At 38.4% G+C, this 26,392-nt stretch overlaps 1 protein-coding gene across 1 annotated transcript in view; it reads left to right on the forward strand.

Annotated features, from left to right (window-relative positions):
• The window catches only part of GUCY1A2 (guanylate cyclase 1 soluble subunit alpha 2), a 437,093-nt gene that overhangs the window by 358,681 nt on the left and 52,020 nt on the right, over positions 1-26,392 (forward strand). Inside the window, exon 7 of the mRNA XM_043481195.1 lies at positions 20,507-20,661. Coding sequence (XP_043337130.1) covers positions 20,507-20,661 — 155 coding nt within the window. The remainder of the gene's footprint in view (positions 1-20,506; positions 20,662-26,392) is intronic.

Consider the following 26,392-nt stretch of genomic DNA (forward strand, 5'->3'; position numbering starts at 1 on the left):
GGGTCTCTTGCATTGCAGGCAGATTCTTTACCAGCTGAGCTACCAGGGAAGCTCACCTTGTTGATGTGGGAAAATGCCAGTAGCTAGAACATTTTTCTCCTGCCTGCAATGCAGGAGACCTGGGTTCTATTTCTGGGTCGGGAAGATCCCCTGGAGAAGGAAATGGCAACCCACTCCAGTATTCTTGCCTGGAGAATCCCATGGACAGGGGAGCCTGGCACATTACAGTCTGTGGGGTAGCAAGAGTCAGACATGACCGAGCAACTAAGCACACGGATTATTTTTGCCAGACTCAATGAGTCTGATTCAGAGGACTCTGAGCGGAGAAGCTCGCAAGATGGACTGTTCCTCTCAGGCCATCTCTTGAATTTGGTATCTCCTTATTGGAACAGGCCCATGACTTCACTCACCATAACATGCATGTCCTTCTACCTGCTTTCTTCTTTCCCCAGATCCTTAGGTTCTGCTGAGGGGCTGACTATTGTCCTAACAGGTTTAGTTTACTACTGAGGTCTCTTTTTTCATTGTCTCAAACTTCATAACTTCTTTATGCATCTCCTAATTCCTGGTTTGTTCCCTCTATTTTGCTCTCACCTACAAACTCTACTTTAAAATTTCAGACTCTACTTATCTTCAGATCCTTTGTTTCAGATTGATTGTGAATCTTTTAAATATTTCTTTTCTTCAAACTTATTCACCCATCTCTTTTTTTCCCCATATTATACACACTGCTAAATCTGACACAGCCACGGTTTCTAGAACCAATTCAAAGCTGCTATCTCCCAAATCAAATTTAACTCATATTTAACTCTCCCATCCAAAATTAACTACCATCTTAGTCCCACCAAAAGAGAACTTATACTTTCTCTTTTACCCCTTATTTCAATTCATGAACACAGCACACTAATCCAGCATTTTGAGCTTCCTTCCTTGTAAGTCTCTTTTTAATTTTTTTTGCATCCAGTCACTGAATCTTGTCAACTTGCCACCCACATATCTCTCTAACAAATTCCCTCCTTTCCATCAGCATTACCACTCAACTTCCACTAAGAACTTGTTTAGTATATAGTCTTTCTGGTCAGCCATAACTCTAAAGTAATCCATAACATTCCAACACAGAAATATGGCATGTCAATGGGCCAATGTGAGTTTTACTTTGTTGTTGCTATTCAGTCGCTAAGTCATGTCTGATTCTTTGCAGCTCCATGGACTGCAGCATGCCATTCTACTCTGTCCTTCACTATCTCCCAGAGTTTCCTCGGATTCATGTTCATTGAGTCAGTGATGCTATCTAACCATCTCATCCTCTGCTGCACCCTTCTCCTTTTGCCTTCAATGCTTCCCACCATCAGGGTCTTTTCCAGTGAGTTGGCTCTTTGCATCAGGTGGCCAGTGTATCAGAGCTTCAGCTTCAGGAGCAGTCTTTCCAATGAATATTCAGGGTTGATTTCCTTTAAGATTGACCAGTTTGATCTTCTTGTGCTCAAAGGGACTCTCAAGAGTCTTCTCCAGCACTACAATTCCAAAGCATCAACTCTTCAGGGCAGAGCCTTCCTTATGGTCCATCTCTTACATTTGTACATGACTATAGGAGAAACCATAGCTTTGAATATATGGACCTTTGTTGGCAACGTGAAGTCTCCTTTTAAATATGCTGACTAGGTTTGTTTGTCTTAGCTTTCTTTTCAAGGAGCAAGTGCATTTTAACTTCATGGCAACTATCACAATCCACAGTGATTTTAGAGCCCAAGAAGAGAAAACCTGCCACTTTTTCCACTTTTATCCCCTTCTATTTGCAAGTGATAGGCCTGGTGCCATGATCTTAGTTTCTTGAATGTTGAGGTTTCAGAAAGCTTTTTCACTTTATTCCTTCACTCTCATCAAGAGGTTCTTTAATTCCTCTTCACTTTCTAGTATTGGAGTAGTTTTACTGCATGTCTGATATCATTGATAATTCTCCCAGTAATATTGATTCCAGCTTGAGCTTCACCCAGCTTGTCTATATACTCTGCATATAGACAGACTGCGTGATGACTATGGACGGAGATTCATGACATCATACAGGAGACAGGAAGCAAGACCATCCACAAGAAAAAGAAATGGAAAAAAGCAAAATGGCCATCTCAGGAGGCCTTACAAATAGCTGTGAAAAGAAGAGAAGCAAAAAGCAACGGAGGAAAGGAAAGATATACACATTTGAATGCAGAGGTCCAAAGAATAGCCAGGAAAGATAAGAAGCCTTTTTCAGTGATCAACGCAAAGAAATAGAGGAAAACAATAGAATGGGAAAGACTAGAGGTCTCTTCAAGAAAATTAGAGATACCAAGGGAACATTTCATGCAAAAATGGGCTCAAAAAAGGACAGAAATGGTATGGACCTAACAGAAGCAGAAGATATTAAGAAGAGGTACAAGAATACACAGAAGAACTGTACAAAAAAGATCTTCACACCCAGATAATCACGATGGTGTGATCACTCACCTAGAGCCAGACATCCTGGAATGTGAAGTCAAGTGGGCCTTAGAAAGCATCACTATGAACAAACCTAATGGATGTGATGGATTTCCAGTTGAGCTATTTCAAATCCTGAAAGATGATGCCGTGAAAGTGCTACACTCAATATGCCAGCAAATTTGGAAGATGCAGCAGTGGCCACAGGACTGGAAAAGGTCAGTTTTCATTCCAATCCCAAAGAAAGGCAATGCCAAAGAACGCTCGGACTACCACACAATTGCACTCATCTCACACGCCAGTAAAGTAATGCTCAAAATTCTCCAAGCCAGGCTTCAGCAATATGTGAACTGTGAACTTCCAGATGTTCAAGCTGGTTTTAGAAAAGGCAGAGGAACCAGAGATCAAATTGCCAACATCCGCTGGATCATCGAAAAAGCAAGAGAGTTCCAGAAAAACAAATATTTCTGCTTTATTGACTATGCCAAAGCCTTTGACTGTGTGGATCACAATAAACTGTGGAAAATGCTGAAAGAGATGGGAATACCAGACCATCTGACCTGCCTCTTGAGAAACCTGTATGCAAGTCAGGAAGCAACAGTTAGAACTGGACATGGAACAGCAAACTGGTTCCAAATAGGAAAAGGAGTATGTCAAGGCTGTATATTGTCACCCTACTTATTTAACTTATATGCAGAGTACATCATGAGAAACGCTGGGCTGGAGGAAGCACAAGCTGGAATCAAGATTGCTGGGAGAAATATCAATAACCTCAGATATGCAGATAACACCACCCTTATGGCAGAAAGTGAAGAGGAACTAAAGAGCCTCTTGATGAAAGTGAAAGAGGAGAGTGAAAAAGTTGGCTTAAAGCTCAACATTCAGAAAACTAAGATCATGGCATCCGGTCCCATCACTTCATGGCAAGTAGATGGGGAAACAGTGGAAACAGTGGCTGACTTTAATTTTTTTGGCTCTAAAATCACTGCAGATGGTGATTACAGCCATGAAATTAAAAGACGCTTACTCTTTGGAAGGAAAGTTATGACCAACCTAGACAGCATATTAAAAAGCAGAGACATTACTTTGCGAACAAAGGTCCATCTAGTCAAGGCTATGGTTTTTCCAGTGGTTATGTATGGATGTGAGAGTTGGACAATAAAGAAAGCTGAGCACTGAAGAATTGATGCTTTTGAACTGTGGTGTTGGAGAAGACTCTTGAGAGTCCCTTGGACTGCAAGGAGACCCAACCAGTCCATCCTAAAGGAGATCAGTCCTGGGTGTTCATTGGAAGGACTGATGTTGAAGCTGAAACTCCAATACTTTGGCCACCTGGTGCGAAGAGCTGACTCATTGGAAAAGACTCTGATGCTGGGAAAGATTGAGGGCAGGAGGAGAAGGGGACGACAGAGGATGAGATGGTTGGATGGCATCACCGACTCGATGGACATGAGTTTGGGTCAACTCCGGGCGTTGGTGATGGACAGGGAGGCCTGGCATGCTGCAGTTCATGGGGTCACAGAGTTGGACATGATTGAGAGACTGAACTGAATAATCAGAAATTCATCTTTCATTAAAGAGGTTTGTTTGGTTAAACTAAGACTTCTTGTTCTGAATTTCATGTGTCAGAGGGAATGTAGTCAAAACAAAACAAATAGTACACACTTGACTATTCTAGGTCATGTGTGAAGAGATTCCTTAAAATTGACCTTGTGTGCACAGGCAACATATACAGAATTAGTCTTTGATGCCTACTTTGTGTGGGTTCTTTATTTATCAAGTTCACTTTTTGAAGGGGAAAATTTTCTGATCTCTCTTTTTTTGTTGCCTTGGATGAGATCAATGGTATACTAATTACAAATAAGTAATACAGAACTTTTCATTTCAAACTTCAACTTTTTTCTCAAAGTCCAGGTTAAAAGTAGAGCTAATTCAGATGACTTAGTCTATTCCATGGATTCATTGATTAGTGAGAATCTATTACTTTTTTTTTGTACTAAAAGATACCATCAAAACAAAAAGTGGACAGATGGACTACAGCAACACTAAAAAAAGTCTCGAGTTTTGAGTGATTTTAGCTAAAATCAGTTGCTAAACTTTTTATTTTATTCTTGCAGCATGTGAGACGATATGAAATGGTATAGATGAGACTGGGTTTCTACTCATCCAAAAACAGATGTGCTGAAATTTCAAGGAGTATTCACAATTATATCATATTTCCTAATATTTTAGTTATACATTTAATTTTTAAAATGTCTTTAAGAAGGATCTAGGAATACTGTGTTTTCTGGGAACAGGGTGGAATATTGTGTTTCATTTCCCAAATTGTAAAGCAGTATATATCTGTGTATACATTGTGGAGAAATTTACACAGTGTTGGCTAAAACTATTTGCTAGGAAAGGGTAGAGCTATGTAAGCTACTTCGCTCCTGCAGTTGTGATAGTTTGTAAAAATATCTGTGAAACGTACAAAAATGTTTCTAATGCTTGTGGTTCTCAACTTTGGATGCGCATTAGAAACCCTAGAGAGGGTTACCAATGTCAAGCCTTATTCCAGACTTGTTAAATCAAAATCTCTTGAAGGGAGATCCAAAAAGCAATTTTATAGTTCCCCAGTTCATTAAACGGAAAAGGCAATGGCACCTCACTTCAGTACTCTCGCCTGGCAAATCCCATGGACGGAGGAGCCTGGTAGGCTGCAGTCCATGGGGTCGCTAAGAGTCGGACACCACTGAGTGACTTCCCTTTCACTTTTCACTTTCATGCATTGAAGAAGGAAATGGCAACCCACTCCAGTGTTCTTGCCTAGAGAATCCCAGGGACAGGGGAGCCTGGTGGGCTGACATCTATGGGGTCGCACAGAGTCGGACACGACTGAAGTGACTTAGTAGCAGCAGCAGCAGTTCATTAAAATATGTAGCTAAGAGTTCTACATTGTAACTCAAAAGTAATGTGTCTATGCTATAGTCTTATAATATTGGCCCAAAAAAGGTATGGCTTACAAAAGATGATAACAATTTTTAATGTTTAAAAATCAAACTCAATTTTTAAAGTCTTTTTTAATACTTCTATCAAATGCATTACTTTTTGTCTGAGATACAGAACTTTTGAGACCTCAAATGAACTAAATTTTCCTTGAAGAAATTCAGTTATCAATGGCAAGCATGCACATTGTTATAATATATGCCACTTTCTCATATGGTATAGTTTTTTTATTAAGTAGTATCTAAGTGGAAAGTCATATATTTGAAGGTTTTATTTTTAATTTTTATAAAATTATAAAATAGAAAATTTAATATCTGAAATGTTGGATATTTGTTGAACACATATACCTTTTTTCTTAAGGAATAAGATTTTCATCTTATCATTTTAAGATTTCAGATTCTTTGAAGGAAGAGAATAGTCCTTTTTTCTTTTTATCATTCACAGTGCCTAGCAAGTGTCTGAGATTGCATTGCCCTGTAATAATCTTGGGAAGAGAGACAGGGATATGAAAGCGAAGGAAGCAAAGAGAAAGTGTGGGTGAAAGGTGGACAAGGCCTCACGTTTTATGGTTCACATTTCCTTCATGGGATGACAGAGCAGAGATTACTTTACGTTCTTTAAATCTGTGCATCTCTCAGGTTACTACTAAAAATGACTCAAATAAGGGGTATTTTTTTTTTAAGGAAAGTTATTCTGTTGGTTGAATGTAGTCCTTGGTCTTGAGAATAAAATTCAAATAAATGAATGAATACATACATACATACATATATGTATGTTTGATAGCTTAGATGGATTAGCTTATAATTGATAAATGCACACTTCATAATAATGGAGTGTACATAAAGAATCCATAATAATGGATTCTTTCTAAATCCCTTTATTCATTTCAAAGGATTATATTTCTACATATTTGAGCTCTTTAAATCATTTTTCTGAGTCCACAATATTGTACAATTTCTTTTGTACTGGAAATTTGTTCCAGATTGCCTGTCACTAAGGTCTGCATTTTGACAAAAAAGAATTTCTGTCAATTAAAGGAGAAAATTAGGAAGTCAGTAGCAATATTTACTAGTGGTAGTTTCAAAATAGAAACTTCTAAGAGCTTTGAAGTTTTATCAGTTAACAGACTTTGTTTAAAATTAACAAAGGGATGCCTTTGTGAAATTAGTAAGAAATATATTTCAACTGTACAATTAAATAATGATGATGTGTTTAATAGACTAAAAGATCATAGAATATTTTGATTAATATTTTAGATAAGTTTAGTAGAATAAACGTTTCCTTAGCATCACTGGTTAGATAATCAAAGACTGGTTGTCAGAAAAGGGTTTTTAATTCCCTTTTACATATCAGAATAAAAGTAAAATGCTGATAGAAAATAGTGTCAGTGACTTTCTTAAATTTCTCTAGTATCTTTATCATCTTTTAATTTTGCTGGTAGTCTTTATTATAAAAAGCATTTCCATATGTGTTTAAAGTATGACACTATGTTGTTAGATGATCTATCAATGGTTGGTATTTCTAGCACAAAATAGTATGTTCTGTGAAATGATATACTAGTAATTTCTAAATACTTACATAATTAACTTAAGTATCTCAATTAGTTTGTCAGTTTCATACTTTGAAAAACATTTCCTTAAGCATTTTTTATACATGAAGAAAATTTCAGATTTAGCTTATTGGCCTTAATAAAAATACTCTTAAAAGTTGGGGCAAATTTAAATCTTTTATCAGGTATCACATGTACTTGAATAACCACATATGCATTATTTAATGTCTTGTAAGAAGGCAGTGGTGAAGTTGAGCCATATTGCTGTATCCCCCAGCAGTCTCTTATATTGTTTTCAGTTCCATCCACCATAAATTCTAAGCATGCCCTCCTAGTCATTTTCCACATGATAATATCCCCCCTATTAAAAATATAGAAATTGTATTGCCATAGCAGGGATACGAATCACTTTTTGGTCAAGTACTTCCTATAAAGTGAAGTTTATCTATGATTGGCACTTCTGTAATAATCAAAATGAAGCCAGTAAGACATTTTGCCCTAAGTGCTGTTTGTTGATACCACTAGACTGGAGACTGAGGCCACTGACAAAAGAAAAATTGTCACAAGAGAATATTTCCCCGTTTTCTTGCACATCAGAGAAACAAGAGGAAATTGTGAAAGCTGCATAGATTATGCAAGTTGATAGCATTGTTCCTAAGAATTCTGAGCTTTTGAAATTAGAACTTAAAACATTAATTGATTGTTTCTTGTCAGACATATACTCTTATGACTAACAGAGTAAGATAAAACTATGTAAAAGGAAGTTTTATCAATCTGATTTATTGGTAAAGGAAAATTTTGTGATAAAACTTTATAATACATAAATGTTAAGCAAGTCTGGTATAAGGATGAAGTACTTGTTTTCCTCAATCTTGCCTAAAAATGTGAATAATCATTTTAATCTCCTTACTATTATAACAATTAAAAACTTTTCAATAGCTTGAAATCTTTTTTCCCAGTTTATTTAATATATAATTGACAGACAACACTGATAAGTGTAAAGGATACAGCATAAGTCAAATCATTATGCTGTAATGATTTATTGAACATGTAAGTTTAGTGAACATCTCATATACATATATATATATATATATATATATATATATATATATATATAAATTTTTAAAACAGAGAAAAAAAAATCCTTGTGATGGGAACACTTAGAATTTAGTCTCTTAACAGCTTTTGTAAGATAGAGCAATAGTAACAATATTGATCATATATTGATCATGCTGTACATTACACCTTCTAGTACTTATTTGTCCTACAGCTAGAAGTTTGTACTTTTTGGTTCTCTTCATCCAGTTCTCACTACTCCAATTCCTACCACTGGTAACCACAAAAAATTATCTGCTTCTGAGGGGTTTTTTGTTTTTTTTTAAACTATAATTGACCTTCAACAGTATGCAAATTCCTGTCACACAACACAGTAATTTTGGCTGTTCAGAACCTTTGGTGTTTCCACAAATGCCATTGGTGTTTTGATAAGAATTGCATTGATCTGTATTATCCAATTGCCTTGGATAATATGATCATTTTGACAATATTCAATCCTCCAATCCGTGAATATGGTATATCTTTCCATCTGTTTGTGTCTTCCTCAGTTTCTTTGATCAGTGTCTCATAGTTTCTGAGTACTTGATTAGGTTTGTTCCTAGGTATTTTATTCGTGGCAGAAAAGCCTTGCTTTCTGCAGTCCATGGTGTTGCAAAGAGTCAGACATGACTGAGCGACTGAACTGAACTGAATGCAATTATATATAGGATTGTTTTCTTAATTTCACTGATACTGTGATTTAGAACATAGAAATGCAACAGGTTTTCATATATTAATTTTATCTTCTGTTTCTTTTCTGAATTCATTGATGAGTGCTATAGAGGTTTTGGTGGCATCTTTAGAATTTTCCATGTAGAATATCATATCATCTGCAAACAATAATAGTTTCACATCTTCCTTTCCAATTTGGAATCCTTTTATTTCTTTATCTTAATGATTGTTATGGCTAGAACTTCTAATAGTATGTTGCATAAAAGTGGCAAGAATAGGCATCCTTGTCTTATTCCTAATCTTAGAGGCAATACTTTTTTTTCTTTTCACTGTTGAGTATAATGTTGGCTATGGGTTCGTCATGTGTGTGTGCTCAGTCACTTCAGTAGTGTCTGACTCTTTGCGACCCTGTGAATTATAGCCTGCCAGGCTCAGTTCATCAGGTTCTCCAGGCAAGAATACTGGAATGGGTTGCCATACCCTCTTCCAGGGGATCTTCCCGACCCAGGGATCGAACCTGTGTCTCTTACATCTCCTGCATTGTCAGGCGGGTTCTTTACCACTAATACCACCTGGGAAGCCCATGGGTTTGTCATATATGACCTTTATTATATTGAGGTATGGTCCCTCAATAACCACTCTTTTGAAAATTTTTATCATCATAAATGAATGTTGAATTATGTCAAAAAATTTTTTCTGCAGCTACTGAGATGATTACATGATTTTATTCTTCAATTTGTTAATATGGTGTATCATATTGATTGATTTGCAGATATTGAGCCATCCATGCATCCCTGGGATAAATCCCACTTGATTTTGGTGTGTCATCTTCTTGAATTCTGTATGCTAACATTTTTTAAATTTTTTTATTTTTGCATCTATGATCATCAGTGATATTGGTCAGTAGTTCCCTTTTTTATAAGGTAGATTGCGTATCCAGCTTCTCTTAGTTCTAGGACTTTATCTTGTGCCTCTGTTTGGATCATAATCCTCTGCTGTCTCATTTTGCCTAATTGTTGTTTTTATTTCCATGTGTTAATATTGAGTAGGTTGATAACATTTTCCCACCTTGGGGAAGTGGCCTTGGTAGGAGACTTTCTATATGTCTCAGCAGTGCACTCCCCTCTGGTCACCAGATCTCTGCGCTCTAGGGGTGCCCCCTTTGTGGGCCATGTAGATTCTTCTCTTGTGACTGGCTGACTACTGCATGTGGTCCGGTAGGCATGATTGGCCTTGTTCTGCTCAGTTGCCAGACTCTGCTTTTGCAGTGGCTACCAGCCCATGGCAGGCAGGGTCAGGTCACAAAGTGGCTAGTGACAGGGTCCTGGGGGGCCCCAGGGTTAGTTCTGGCCCACTGGAGGGTGGAGCTTGGTTCCAAGATTGGTAGTTATGGAACTGGAAGTTCCGGATCTCGTGTCAGCCTGGTGTTGGGCAGGACCAATTCCTCACACAGCTGGGTGCAGCATAGGTGCCCCAAAGCTGGTGTAAGTCTGCTAATGGGTAGGACTGGATCCTAGGGATTGTGGGGCCCAAGGTTGTCCCAGAGCTGGTTTTCTCCTGCTGGTGAATGAGCCTGGGGCCCAAGGGGTCCTTGGGCTGATTCAGCCTGCTAGTGGATCGGCTAGGTCCTGACGCATCAAGTTATGCGATTGTTGTAGTCCTGATGCTGGTGTCTGTCCACTGGTGGGAAGAGGTATGGCTTGGTCCCAGGAGAATTTTGAGGCTGGTGTTAGCCCACCAGTGGGAAGAGCTTGGTCCAAGAGTCTCTAGCTGCAGGGTCCTGGTGGTCTTGGGGTAGCTGTCTGCCAGCTGGTGGCGGGACTGGGTCCCACAATGGCTGGGGGCCAGGGGGTCTTAAGGCAGTGCCCTGCTGGTGGGAGGGCCTCTGCCCCTGGCCAGCTAGCTGCTGGTCCTGTGGTATCTGAGTCTTAGTGCAGACATGCTAGGGGCATAGCTGGGTCCTAATGCTAAGAAGCTAGAGGGCGGGTCTCAAAATTGCGCTTGCCAGCACCATCATTTTCCTCATAGAGAGAATCCCCCCAAATTGCTGCCACAGTGCTTGTTTATGTCCGTAAGGCGAGACCCAGTTGCCTCGTGCCTCTCTCCATAATCAGTAGGTGGATCTGAACCCGTCATTTTTCAAATTACTGATCCTGTTCTGGGTCCCAGAGTGTGTGAGATTTTGTGTGTGCCCTTTAAGAGTAGCATTTACATTTTCCATAGCCCTCTGGCTTTTGCAAAAGTAAGCCCTTTCCACCTTTGAAGCCACGTATTTTGGTGGCTTGTCATCCTGGTGTAAGACCCCCAGACTGGGGAGCCTGGAGTGAGGCTCACACTTCTCACTCCTTGGGGAGAACCTGTGCCGTGTAACAACCCTCTCATGTGTGGGTTGCCCACTTGGGGTATTGATCTTGACTATTCTGTGTGTCTGATCTTCCTACCTGTCTTGTTGTGGCTCCTTCTTGATACTTTAGTTGTACACGATCTTTTCCATTAATGGTCTTTCTCATCAATGGATAAGTCGCTCTGTAATTTTGGTGTGCCCATGAGAAAATGTGACCTCAGAGTCTTCCTACCCCACCATCTTGGCCTCTCTTCAAAGCTTAAAATCTTAATCACATTAATCAAAGGACCATACTTAAATGCATACATCAGTAAACAGTTAACTGGCAATTTTCTGCTAGAAATTTTCCTTCTTTTTCTACTGCATATTTTCTATTTTGATTTGAGTATTTCATCTTGCTCAAATAGGACTATTTCAGGAGCATAATGTTAATCATGATTTTAATTGCACTTGGATGTTCCAGAATTAGTAAATCTGTTGTTGAGTTGCTCAGTCATGTCCAACTCTTTGCGACCCCATGGACTGCAGCATACCAGGCTTCCCTGTCCTTCACATCTCCCAGAGTTTACCCAAACTCCTGTCCATTGATTCTGTGATGCCATCAACCATGTCGTCCTCTTCTCCACCTGCCTTCAATCTTTCCCAGCATTGATAGCTTCTGGTGAATGGTGCCGATATTCATGGTCTCCAAAGGAGAGGAATTCACTGAGATGCTGTCTCAGTCACTCAGAGCTTCGTGTAACAGTTTCATTAAGGAGAAAAAGGATAGAGCAGTCTTCCAGTAGAAGGCATAGGACGGGGGTAGGAGAGGATCCACCTCACTAGTTTAAGCAGGGCATCATATAATTTTCCACTGGCTGCTGAGAATAGATACAAAGAAAGTCTCAAGGTCATAAAAGTTCCACTAGACCCTTTCCCAAGGCATACATCCTGAGACAACTTTAGTACAAGATTAACCAGAAGGAATGAGTTCTGGACAGCATGTTTCTGGATGAGATATATTGTTGCTGAGAAACAGGTTCCCAGGCAAGATTTGTTACCATTATAATCATTAACACAGAGACTAAGAAAAGCATAATGAGGTGTAAGAAAAGCATTTTCCATGAGTAAAATGTTTGACTGCTGTGTATTCATTAGCTTCAGAACTAAAGAAAAGCCAGTTCTCTCAGGCAAGACACATTGTTGCATAAGGCCTAAGGAAAGCCTGAGGGAGAATCTTCACCTCCTCCTTAAAGGACCCTGGACTGCCTATCAACCTGCCTAAGTTAGCTCTCTCAGCACCAGGGTCTTTTCCAACAAGTTGGCTCTGCGCATCAGGTGGATGGAACACTGTGTTTTGTTTAAAATGTGTAACACACCATCTTGGGGAAAACAGGTCTCTTCTTGGAGCTCTCACATAAATTTGTTCATGCTTCTCCACACTAAATCTTTCTGACTGGCCTACTCACCACATACTCAAATTGCCTAGTATATCCATGTCTCTGTGTTTTTACTCATGTTAATAACCTCGCTTAAAATGCCACCTTAAATTTTTAAATTAATTATTTAAATTAGTTAGATTATTGAAGTTAATTACTAACACTGGAGGACTGATTCACACTTGCCAGTTAGGGCCTACTCCTGGACCTGGAGTGGGAGAAAGAAAATGGCCCAAAGAAAATCATAGTGCTATTGGCTTGAGAATGCTTTCCACTATTAAGTAGATAATGAAACTGGGGATGCTAATAAAGTCTATACCTTTTAGGTTATTCAACAAAACTACCCAAACATAATCTCTGCTTTCAATCTACAGCTAGCATTTAATGAATAGAGGCCAGGGACACTTAACGTCCTATAATGTACGACACAACTTCTCCCCTAAAGGAATTATCTGACACAAAATATCAATAGAACTCAGACTGAGAAATCTTATTCTGTATGATCTGCCAGGCATACTCCCTCAGCTCTATTGCCTGTCTCTCTCTCTTACTTTTTCTTTAAGCAAGAGCCACATTGAATTGCCTTCCTTCAGTGCTGAAATGTACCAAAGCTCTTCAGGTGTTAGGATCTTTGCCTGTTATTTTCATTCTACCTCCCACTCCTCTAACTACAACTGTGCCACCCCTCTCCACCTAGCCAAAATCATTCCTTCTTCAGCACTAAGCTCAAAAATTATTTAAGGGCAATTTCATGTCCCTGACTTGGTCAACCCTACCCCTCTACTGCCTACATATGCCTTCTTTTTAAAAAAAAAAACAACTTTTTTTTTAAAAAAGTGCTTTTCAAAAACACTTCAGTTGTTTAGCATTTACTATAATTTCTTTTTTTTTTTTTTTTTTTTGCACATAAAGGGTTTATTTTAAATGTTTTAAGGATAGGATAGAGTTACATCATAATTATAAAAATTACTTACAGAATTAACAGCTTTATATTGTTTATACTTCTAAATGCAGAGAACAGGGAACTGTCTACACATTGTATAAAATAAAATTAAAATTAAAAATGAATTCAAGCTTGAAAGATGAGGTCATTTACCTAATTTTAAAATGCGAACACGAAGACCTCTGAACTATACACATTCGTTCAACTGCACTAATGATGGAAAATACAAAAAGCGCAGCATTTCCAAGGAACCACAGACATTTCAACCATAATTGTTTTCTGTTATAATAATTATTCCTGTTTTGTCTTTGGAGAACTTTCTTTTTTTAAGACAATCAGCTTAATAATGTTTTCAGGCACTACAATTTGTGACAATCAAAACAGTCTTCTAATGGGTCCACGGCGTTCAGAGATTCAAGCCCAATGCACTTCGGGGTTTGGCACGTAAAACAATAATAGAAATGAAATCTGGTTTAGAAGCAACTGTGATTGTTTTAAGAATGCACAGTCCCTTCAAATGCTGCAAGACATACACAACAGGAAAATCACCTTCTGTTGGCACTACATTTGCTTCACCAGTGCATTTATATCCTACAACCACTAAAACAGCACAGTTAAGCAAATATACAGAAACTGAAAACAAATAAAAACAAAGAAAACAAAAAACCTAAATATATTTAACATGCAATTTTAGTTAGTTACATTGAACATTCTACTTAGAATAGAGCATGCAAAAAAGGATGGTCTGCTTTTAAGGTCTTCCTTTGAAGCTTTACGTGGCAGCCAGACATCACACACGCACACACACGACACAATAATACTATAGCAGGTCAATGAGAAAGGCCAATACATTTTATACAGAGATTCATGTCTTGTGTTGTCACAAGTCCCATGATAATTTTGGAAATTAATGTTATATTCCTAGAACAAGGAACCAACATTCCGATACCAGGAAAATGCAAGCAATGCATGCAGATCTGAAACATGAGCCTAAATGAAGCCTGAAATACTCAGCTGGGAAGCAGAGTTAGTCACGGCATCAGGAAGTGTGGTTTAAGCCACCAAAAGAAAAAGAATGAAAAAAAAAAAAAGGGAAAACATCAACATAAAACCCCTTCCCCTTCCTTCAACCCTAAAGGCAATAAATGGAACAATGATTAAAATAATAATGAAAACAAATCACATGTCACATTTATCTAGAGAGTGGCAGATCATGTGGTATATTAAAAGTTGCTAAAGGTACTTGCAGAAAAACCACAATGCAAGTCATTAAGTAATGCAAAGAATGTTTCAACTGACCCAACCCTCAGGATCCCACCAAAGGACTTCATTTTTCAGCCTACAGTCACTGTGTCCTGTTCCTGCAGTGCACACTGGACAACTCCCTCTCTTGGCCATTCGGTTCCACCTGGACTCGGGGAGCTGCGCTCAGCCTTGAGATTCACATGCAGGAAAACTCTTACAAGAGCCACCAGCAGAACAGACAACAGATCTGTAGTGTGACGCTTGTTTCAACCACAGAAGGAACACCTAAGACCTAGGTACTCACTGCATGGAGAAGCTCACCCCCGACCACCCAGGGTGAGGGCACACTGCAGAGAAGCAGGGTGCTGGATTTACATGGCGCACAAGGTTACCGTACACCAGCACAACAAGGCAAAGCCTTCCTGAAAGCGAGAACGGGCGTCAAACCACGTACAGTGGGGCCTTGAAACTAAATAACCTCTTTATCATCAAGAGCAGTATTCTTTTACTTCAAATGAAAACTCCCAGAAGAAAGGGTACATACATTTTTGGTTCTTCTTTATACCCTAAGTATCTAGTAAGGCATCTGGATGGCATTTCAGGTGAGGCTATTAACATGAGTAAAAACTCAGAGGAATGGGTACACTAGGCATTTTGGGGATGGTGAGTAGGCATAGATTTAGAAAGATTAGATTTAGATTTAGTTAGAAGATTTAGTTTAGATTTAGAAAGATTTAGTGTGGAGAAGCCAGGTGGCACTAGTGGTAAAGAACCCACCTGCAAATGCAGGAGACATAAGAGATGCAGGTTGATCTTGGGTCAGAAAGATCCCCTGGAGGACGGCATGGCAACCCACTCCAGTATTCTTGTCTGGAGAATTCCTATGGACAGAGAAGCCTGGCAGGATACAGTCCATAGCGTCGCAAAGAGTCAGACATGACTGAAGCGAATGAGCACACACCCAAGCATGAACAAGGATGGAAGAGGGGTGGAAGTCTTCTGATCCTGGACTTAATGAGTGTATACCTTTTTTTTTTTTTTGTAATTTCGATTGTAAAGTTCTAGCCCCTCTGTGTATATAAAGTAGGCAAATCAGTTTAAATCTTTTTTTTTTTTTTTTTACTGTATTCTTTGGTCTGATAGGCCTTGTAAAAACAGCCCAAGAATTTTTTCTTTTTTTTTTTAGTTTGGGTGTTTTTTATAATGCACTAAACCCAGAGTCAACTAACCTGTGGTCCATAGCTAGCTCTAACACTAATTTGTTCTTTTCATTGTGCTTCTTTTGACTTTAGTTTATTTGTAAACTGAGGGAGCTAGACTAATGGATCTGTGCTGCCCTCCCAATCCAAACATTCCTACTTAACTAAATCAGAACAGTTTTGACTAGCTGAGGTTGAACTATGTAAGTCTTCTCTTTTTAAGAGTTTTCAAAGAAATATTATCTTAAAATGCAGTTGTTTATGTTCCTTGGCAAATAATCAGTAGAGTATAGCTGGACCTTTTGATTATTGGAAATTTTGATATACCACTAAGTTTTGCATTATTTCATACATTTCATATAAGTATGGAAGATTGAGTAATAGATATCCTAACTTCAAGATAGATCTTAAAGTTATTGTGTTTTTCAATAAATCCCTAGGACAAGCACAATTTTTTTTCATAAACTTTCTCTAAAAAGTGAAGTCTAATGTTATTCACCAAAGCACTGATCTTATTAAAGCATGTATTGTATATCTGTCTAATGCAGGGTTTCTCAACCTCAGCCCTATTGCTATTTTGGACTGGAAAATTCTTTCACATGAGGAAGGTATCCAAGGAATCTCTATGAATGTGAAAGTTGCTCAGTCGTGTCTGATTCTTTTCTACCCCATGGACTACATAGTTCATGGAATTCTCTAGGCCCTAATTCTTGACTGAGTAGCCTTTCCTTTTTCCAGGAGATCTTCCCAACCCAGGGATCAAACCCAGGTCTCCTACATGGCAGGCGATTCTTTACCAGCTGAGCCACAAGGGAAGCCCTAGCTCTACTGAAAAGATGCCAGTAGTAGTTCTCCATCCCAGTTGTGGAAAAAAAAAAGACTCCAGACATTGTCAGATGTCTGCTGAGGGGCACAGACGGCCCCAGGTGACAACTGCTGCTTTAGCGCAGAGCAGTCCTCTTTAACTAGGGCGCACTGACCAGAGGGATGCACGTGTTACCGATGGTTAACCAATTAATCTTGCCGAAGTGAATCTAAATCCCTCACTGACAGCTAAAAGTAGATCTCTCCTTTGCCTACCTGCTACATGCTTTTGGCAGATTCTGAATGTGGCGATCAGTGACTTCTTCATAAGGTGACAATTACTAGGAAATCTCAAAAAGTTGTTTAAAAAAAAAGTAAAAATAAAATAATAAATAGAATCTTATGATCAAGCTGGTAAGTTCTTAATGTATCTCATTACATCCAAGAGTAAATAATTTTCTGAGTCCTGTTCCATTATACAATAGTGACAGAAACAGTGAATCTGGCAATTTTTGTGTTTGTTGATATTCTTGTGCATATTTTATAGTAGTCTTCTAAGAGATAAATGAGATGGCTGGATGGCATCACCGACTTGATGGACATGGGTTTGGCTAGACTCCGGGAGTTGGTGATGGACAGGGAGGCCTGGAGTGCTGCGATTCATGGGGTCGCAAAGAGTCGGACACGACTGAGCGACTGAACTGAACTGAACTGAACTGAAGAGATAAGGGTTTTCCAAAATGACCATTTCTCCATCAACCTTTCTTAAGAATACCAGGGTTTTTATCTTCAGTATTTTTTGTTGTTGTTATAATAATTATCATTATGATAATTTGGTTTTAAAACAAGAAACAGCCTCAGGTCTTTTGAAAGGAGGCAGAGGTGGTACCATATAACCCTTCAGTATAGTTGGTGTGAGGTACGGAGTCTTCTTCTGAGACTAAAAACACAGAATATAGAGGCTGTACAATGTATCTGTTTGATAATTTCTGCTGTCTTTCCACTTAAAAAGATCATAGGTCCAACCTGGCATCTTTATTTGTCAACCTTTAATTATCAATAACTTGACAATATTTAAGGTCTGGGTGTTTTTAGGCAGTCCTAAATTTAATATGATAAACCCTCTGAAAGCAAATAGAAGCCCAAAAATATATAATAATATTTTGTCAAAATGCTTTGCTAATTTTAGAAAACAGTGCTTTATGTTTGTTTATAAGGAGTACTACGTTTCATTATATAACTGAGCAGGACCCTATGGAGCTTTCCTGGGACAGGCCTTCCTGCATGTCCTCTCTGAGGTACCTAGATAATAATGTTTGATATGCATTTCCTGAGTTTTACAATTATGAACCCCTGCCCCTCACCAAATGGAAGTTGTTAACTACTTCATGACCATGGACACATAGCCCTGTGCCTCCTAGTGCCTAAGGACTGATAATGTTAACTGTTGCAACACCACCCTATTTCCTCACCATCAGCCAATCAGAGAACTGTGCATGAACTGATCAAATACATATAACTGGAAACGCCCCCCTTCACCTGACTTTTAAAAATACTTTGCTGAAATACTTTGTGGACCTTGAAGATTTTTTGGAGCATGAGCTACCTGTCTCCTTGCGTCACTCAGCAACAAAACTTTCTTTGCTCCAAACTCCAACATTTTGGTTTGTTTGGCCTCACTTTGTGTCAGGCATAGGAGCTTATGCTAAAAATTACCTTTTTCAACTTTTAAATCCAAATAGACAATCTCTCATCAGAAATAGGCCTAAATTTTTAAGGTAACTTGCATTCCTAAAATAAAATATGTCTCATCTCTGCATCCACCAAATGTGGAAAAACAGGGGCTGCATTTATACTCCCACCATCAACAGTTAAAAATATGAACAAAATATACAAAAAAACAGTTTCAGGATGTTGAACATTAGGCAATGGAAGGCAGTGATGCCTGAGAGTCAAGAGAACAAGAGGAAATATATGATTTCCCTGGCATATTTTGGGGGGATATGTTCAAGTTGTTCAGGGAAAGACAAACCAGGAGGAACTCAACAAACTCCCCAAGTTGAAGAGTTGAAGCTGAGAGTCTGTGAAGACCAAGAAAGCTAGAATGCATGGACAGAGTACCACTAAGAAGGGAGTTGCCGAGAGGCTACCAGAGATCTTCCAACGGGCCTCCTATATGTTCCTTAAGTTACTGCTAATTGTTTGTATGTGACAAAACTACCTTAGCCCAGTGGGGGAAAAACACCTGAAAAGATTAGGAAAAAAATTCCCAGAACTCACACAGAACTTGGAAAAAATGTCTAATCCCACCAGGAAGACTGAAAAACCTCATAAATCATAGGCATTTGGTATAATACTCAGAAGGTTCTTCCCTCAGTAGTGGCGAATAATTAGTCCCACATGAAACACAGCTCATGACTTGCCTAACAAATTTTAGAAACCAAGATTTGGAAGAAAAAAGAAAAACTGTTTCCAAGTACCTTGACCCCATCCAAGGTCAAAGCTCAAGGATATATATAAGAATATAAAAATATCCAGCACTCAACAAAGTCAATTCATGATATCTAACCAAAAATTACTAAGCAGAAAAGCTGAAAAATATAACCCATAATAATGAGAAAAATTGGTCAATCAAAATTGACACAGAACTGGAGCTTATGTTAGAATTAGTAGGCAAAAGTATTAAAACAGTTATTTTACTAGTATTCTGTATGTTTAGAAATTAATTTGATACCTGAAAGATTTTTTTAAATGTTCAAATTGAATGTTGAGAAATGAAAATCACAATATCTAAAAAGAAAAAGGCATTGGATGTGATTAGCAAAAGATAATGTTTTACAAAGAGAAGATTAGTAAACTTAGAAATAGAAATATAAAATAGAGAGGAAAATATTTTAAATGAACAGATCAAAAGAAATATAAACATTTAATTTACAATTGTGTTTAATGCTATGAAGGAAAAAGGAAGGTTTTATGTGAAAATAACTGGAGGGAGAACATTTAGAGCATATTAGGTACAAATAAAGCCTGATTTAACATAAAAGACAACTGGATTCATGTAGAAAATTAAATGTAGTGTTTTTTCTTATAATAAATCCATTCATTCATTTTTTTCCACAACATCTGTATTCACTGATAGTATGATAGTCCAGATATGGCTGATAAAAATGACAAAGACCCCCAGTTCCTGTCTTTGAGAAGCTAGGGGTTAAATAGTTCAGCAGTACCTAGACAAGTGTATTATAGAGCAGAGACACCACTTTGCTGACAAAGGTCTGCATGGTCAAAGCTATGGCTTTTCCAGTATTCATATATGGATGTGAGAGTTGGACCATAAAGAAGGCTGAGCACCAAAGAATTGATGCTTTCAAGTTGCAGTGCTTGTGAGCACTCTTGAGAGTCCCTTGGACAGGGAGGTCAAACCAGTCAACCCTAAAAGAAATCAGCCCTTTCAGATTCACTGGAAGGACTGGTGCTGAAGCTGAAGCTGAAGTTCTAATACTTTGGTCACCTGATGCAAAGGGTCAACTCACTGGAAAAGACCCTGATTCTGGGAAAGATTGAGGGGAAGGAGGAGGGGGTGAGATGGTTGGATGGCACCACTGACTCAATGGACATGAGTTTGAGCAAACTCTGGGAGATGTTGAAGGACAGGAAAGACAGGCATGCTGCAGTCCATGGGGTCACAAAGAGTTGGACAGGACATAGTGACTGAACAACAATAACAACAACCTCTCATTAAAATAACTGCATACGAAATGAAAACATAAACATATCCTTTTTCTTTTTCCTTTTCTTTAGATGAGGATAGGCATTCACTCAGGCTCTGTGCTGGCTGGAGTTGTTGGGGTAAGAATGCCACGATATTGCCTGTTTGGAAATAATGTCACTCTGGCAAGCAAATTTGAATCAGGAAGCCACCCGCGACGCATCAATGTCAGCCCAACCACTTACCAGTAAGTGTTCTTTGCCATTGCCTAGTGCTAATAGCCTGTCACTTGTGACACTCTGTCTTTTCTTGATCCTGTTATTCTCTAAGATAATAATGAGTAGATCCATCCAGTCTGAAAGATAGCAATTATGACACAAAATTTAAGTTGCACCCTAAGAAAGGACACAGAAAACTTGACTTGATTGAGAGGTAAATCAGGTTTGTCATTTCCCACAGTCTCTGTCCTTCTTAGGTATTCCTGTTTAAAATACAGGAGAGAAAATATTAAGAGTCTGCATCACACTGGAAATTCTAATACTTTCAAAATGTTTCTCCATGTTTATAAAAGTCATTTGACTTTGGATAGCAAAGATATTTGTCTCTTTTTAAAATTTTTCTGGGTAATGAATATAAATAGGGACTTTCTAAATATATACTGGGTACAGAGTAAAACTTCAAACTTTATCTATCTTAAAGGTCATATCTGACAACTCCACACATTTTGACAACTGAAATCAACTTTATTTTGTGCCTGGTAGATGTCGTCTCACCCACTAGATATTAAGCTCCATATGGGCAGAGACCAAGTCTGTTCATCATTATATCTCCAAAACTTACAAAAAATGTTCAGCACATAATAAGCCCTCTATAAATATTTATCAAATTAGTGAATAAATACATTGGTAAGATAAGCATCTCTATACTAAGAAAATGATATGAATATCTCCTGATTGCTTTTGGCTAAATGTTAAGTAATGTGTGTGTGTGTGTGTGTGTGTGTGTGTGTGTGTGTGTGTGTGTTTAAGTCACTCAGTCATGTCTGACTCTTTGTGACCCCATGGACTATACAGTGCATGGTGCATGGAATTCTTCAGGCCAGAATACTGGAGTGGGTAGGCTTTTCCTTCTCCAGGGGATCTTCCCAACCCAGGGATCGAACCCAGGGCTCCCACATTGCAGGCGAATTCTTTACTAGCTGAGCCACAGGGAGGACCAATGTTAAGTAAGCTTTGGTGTAAAAGCTATTTCACTGGTTCCATGATTTAAATGACTCAGATATCACATTCTTAAAACTGTAAAGTAGAAATAACGCCATTGATATTTTTTATTAACATGGCTACCACATTTACTCAGGCTAACAAAAACAACAGCAAAAACCCCAGGAGCAGAAAGTTTAAATATATAGATAATAAATGTTGATTTATAATAAGAAACAAAATGGTGATATTTTGAAGCTTTTGGTACCACATCTACATAAAAGAAAATTAAGTTTTTTTAGTTGAAAGATAAATATTTCCTGATTCCTGAGGAGCACATGAGAAAGGGAAGAAATTATAAATATAAAAGCAAGAAATGTTTCCTAAGAACTACATGTCATCTTAGGGTATTTATATAAAGGTATTGCCTCTTTTCAATTTCTCCCATTTTTTCTGACACAATTTTGGGCATAATGTAGATGATGTCACAAAGATTTCTATATTAAATCTCTTCAAAAATTTCAACACTGATCTGAAGCTTCTCTAGTTAAGTGGACTTTGTGCTCTAGACCACAGGGTAAGGAAAATTCCTGAGGATCAATCCCCAAACATATATCCTTTTACCATGCTTATGATTTTTCCCATCATGGAGCTAATATCTATGTTTCCTGTTTGTATAAGTCAGTATAGATTTACAGAAAGTCCGTTATTTAAAAAATGATGTGTTAAGATTGGATCAACCATGCAAGGAGCTCATCCCCTGAGCTTGACTGTCACTGCTGTAGCTGGCTTTGTTTACATGGAACCGATAAAGGAAACCCCACAAGCCACACAGAGTCTGAGCATTTTGGTGCTGTCTTTAAATTTTCATAATCTTTATCACATTGGTGGAAGTTTGTAATGATACTTGATAATCTATAATGTCTAAAAAGTTGAATCATTTCAAATATAGCAAGCATTGAAACATTTTGTTCTATTATGACCTGCCCCACCTCCAACCACTTCCTGCTGATAAAAACATAAATGGGGCATAGATGAACACATTGAGCTGCCATCTGTGTAGACTGTAAAAGATACTTTCTCCTACTGGTCCCAAATCTTGTAATTTCTACTAATGCTTTATAAAAATAGTTTTATGTTTATCCTCAAAATAACCCTTTTCCTCTTATCTGTTTGTATGGTCTTCCCTCCTTCCTTTTTTTCTTGTCTAGTACCTACTATATTCCAAGCACTATGATTGGCACTAATGTTACAATAAACAGCATAAATATGACTTCCAGGTTCATGGGGGAGACCACAAACCAAAAGTAAACACTTTATTACAATAGACTAGTACTGAGGTCAAGAAACCCTGAACACAGTTTTAGAGTAAGAGGAGTAGACTAAAATCAGGATGAAGAGACAGACTGAAATCAGACCAACTGAAGCTATGTTACATGTTAAGAGGTTTCCACTTAACCCTAAGAGCAAAGAAAGACATTGAAGAGTTATAAGCATAGGAGTGACTTGGCCAGATTTGTACTTTGAAAAGATTTCCAAGGTTGTAAAAAAGAGAACAGATTATGAAGGGCACCAAGCCAGTGATTGAAAGGAACTAGTCATTCCAATTTCCTTGATGGGAATGGAGCTAATTACTGAGATCCTAGAATCCAAACTATTTGATGTTTCAATTTGTCTTCCCATGTTATAGAAGAGCAGCTGGACTGAATGACTGTTGACATCCATTTTTATCTGCGTGCTGCGTGCTAAGTCACTTCAGTCGTGTCTGACTCTTTGCGACCCTATAGACTGTAGCCTACCAGGCTCCTCTGTCCATGGGATTCTCCAGGCAAGAAGACTGGAGTGGGTTGTCATGCCCTCCTCCAGGGGAGCTTCCCGACCCAGGGATCGAACCCATGTCTTTTACGTCTCCTGCATTGGAAGATGGGTTCTTTACCATTAGGGCCACCTGAGAAGCCCATTTTCATCTGAAAGTGAAAGTGAAAGTCGTTCAGTCATGTCCGACTCTTTGCAACCCCATGGACTATAGAGTCCATTCAATTCTTCGGGCCAGAATACTGGAGTGGGTAGCCTTTCCCTTCTCAGGGGATCTTCCCAACCCAGGGATTGAACCCGGGTCTCCCACATTGCAGACGGATTCCTTATCAGCTGAGCCTCACGGAAAGCCCAAGAATACTGGAGTGGGTAGCCTGTCCCTTCAGTGGATCTTCCCAACCCAGGAATCGATTGGGGTCTCCTGCATTGCAGGCAGATTCTTTACTAACTGAACTATCAGGGAAGCCTTTTTTTTTTTCTTTCCCTTGGATACCATCAAAAATAATTTACTTTGGTTCTTGATAAGTTTCTAGAACACTAAATTTAGGTATATGATCTCAGTTGACTGGGTTTTGAGATTATGGATGTATTTGTGACTAAGTGCTTTGTGTTGGTTTTATACATACCAATGTATACACTTCAGCTGTGTATAATTGTTCTATTCCACACAGTATAGGTGATTTATGAATCCACAAGTATAGAGTATACTTCCCTTTCCATTTTACTCACAGTGAAATGCCTGGTGGACTTTTCAGGGACATTCCCTATGAGGAAATATAAACATAAAACTGAAGTTAAAACAAATAGGAATTTGCGAACTAAAACTAAATATTAAGCTCCTAAGAGCTGGAAATTTCCAGGTGTACTTCCTGAATTAAATGCTATAAAGTGTCCAATATTGACTGGTTATTTTGAAATTTTCAGACAAGTTTTTTAAAAAAAATTTTAACATTTTAATTTTATTGGAGTATACTTGATTTACAGTGTTGTGCTAGTTTCAGATGTACAGCAAAGTGATTCAATTATATTTATAAATATATTCATTTTTTAGATTCTTTCTTATATAGGTTATCACAGAATATTGGGTAGTTTCCTGTGTCTTGGTGGTTATCTGTCTTATATATAGTAGAGTGTATGTGTTCATCCCAAGTTCCTGATTTATTCCCCCATGCCGCAGGTTTCCATTTGATAACTGTAAGTTTGTTTTCAGTATCTTTAAGCCTGCTTCTGTTTTGTAAATAAGTTAATTTATATCTTTTTAGAAACTAGATTCCATATGTAAGTATACCATATGTACCACATTTTTATTCATTCCTCTGTTGATGAACTTTAGCTTGCTTCAGTGACATGGCTGTTTGTAAATATTGCTGCAGTGACTTTTGGTGTACATGTATGCTTTTGGATTATGATTTTCTGTGGATATTTGCCCAAGAATGGGATTGATGGGTCCATATTGTAGTTCTATTTTTAGCTTTTTAAGGAACCTCCATACTGTTCTCCATAGTGGTTGTACCAATTTACATTCTCACCAACAGTATAGGAAGGTTCCCTTTTTCCACACCCTCTCCACCATTATTTGTATATTTTTTTGACAAATTCTTTTAATTGGAGTATAGTTGCTTTACAACACTGTGTTAGTTTCTGCTGTACAACAGAGTAAATGAGCTATAGGTATATATACCCCCTCCCTCTTGGGCCCCCTGCCCACTCCCTCCCCATCCTACCCGTCTAGGTCATCACAGATCACCAAGCCAAGCACCCCCTGCCACAGAGCAGGTTCCCACTAGCTCTCTGTTTTGCACGTGATAAAGCACATGTGTCTCTTTTAATCTCCCGATTTATCTCACCATCTCCTTCTCCAGCTATATCCACATGTCTGTTTTCTACATCTACACCTCTATTCCTGCCCTGCAGATAGGTTCATCTATACTAGTTTTCTAGATTCCAAATATATGCATTAATGTATGATATTTTTTCTCTCTGACTTATTTCTTCTGTATGACAGTTTCTAGGTATATCCACATCTCTAAAATGGCACTATTTTGCTCCTTTGAATGGCTGAGTAATATTCCATTGTATATGTGTAACAAATCTTCTCTATCCAGTCTTCTGTTGATGGCCATTTAGGCTGCCACCGTGTCCTGGCTATTATAAATAGTGCTGCAACGAACATTGTTATACACGTGTCTTTTTGCATTGTGGTTTTCTCAGGATATATGCCCAAGAATTGGATTTCTGGGTCATATGGGAGTTTTATTTTTAGTTTCCTGAGGAACTTCCATCTGTTCTCCGTAGTGGGTACATTAGTTTACATTTCCACTAAGAAGGCAAGAGGGTTCCCTTTTTCCCACACCTTCTCCAACATTTACTGTTTGTAGTTTTTTTTTTTTTCTTTTAAACTAAGAGATTCCCTTCCAGAATATCTTTTTTGAAAAATAATTTATTTTCAGCTGTGCTAGGCCTTAGCTGCTGTGCATGGACTTTCTCTAGTTGTGGTGTGTGGTCTTCTCATTGAGGGGGCTTCTCTTGCTGTGGAGCACAGGCTAGGATGCATGGGCCTCGGAAGCTGTGACACGTGGGCTTAGTAGTTGTGGCTCCTGAGCTGGAGGTCACAGACACAGTCGTGTGGTACGTGGGCTTAGTTGCATGTGGGATCTTCCCAGAACAGGGATCAAACCATGTCTCCTGCACTGGCAGGCAAATTCTTTACCACTGAACCACCAGGGAAGCACTACTGTTTGTAGATTTTTGGTGATGACAGTTCTAAATGGTGTGAGATAATACTTCTTTAGCTTTAATTTGCATTTCTCTAATAATTAGTGATATCGAACATCTTCTCACATGCTTCTGACCATCTGTATGTCGTCTTTGTAGAAATGTCTACTTATGTCTTCTGCCCATTTTTTTAATTGGGTTTTTTGTTTTTTTGATATTGAGCTGCATGAGCTGTTTGCATATTTTGGA

This window comes from Cervus canadensis, chromosome 11 (assembly GCF_019320065.1).
Source record: "Cervus canadensis isolate Bull #8, Minnesota chromosome 11, ASM1932006v1, whole genome shotgun sequence".
In the NCBI taxonomy this organism is placed as follows: domain Eukaryota; kingdom Metazoa; phylum Chordata; class Mammalia; order Artiodactyla; family Cervidae; genus Cervus; species Cervus canadensis.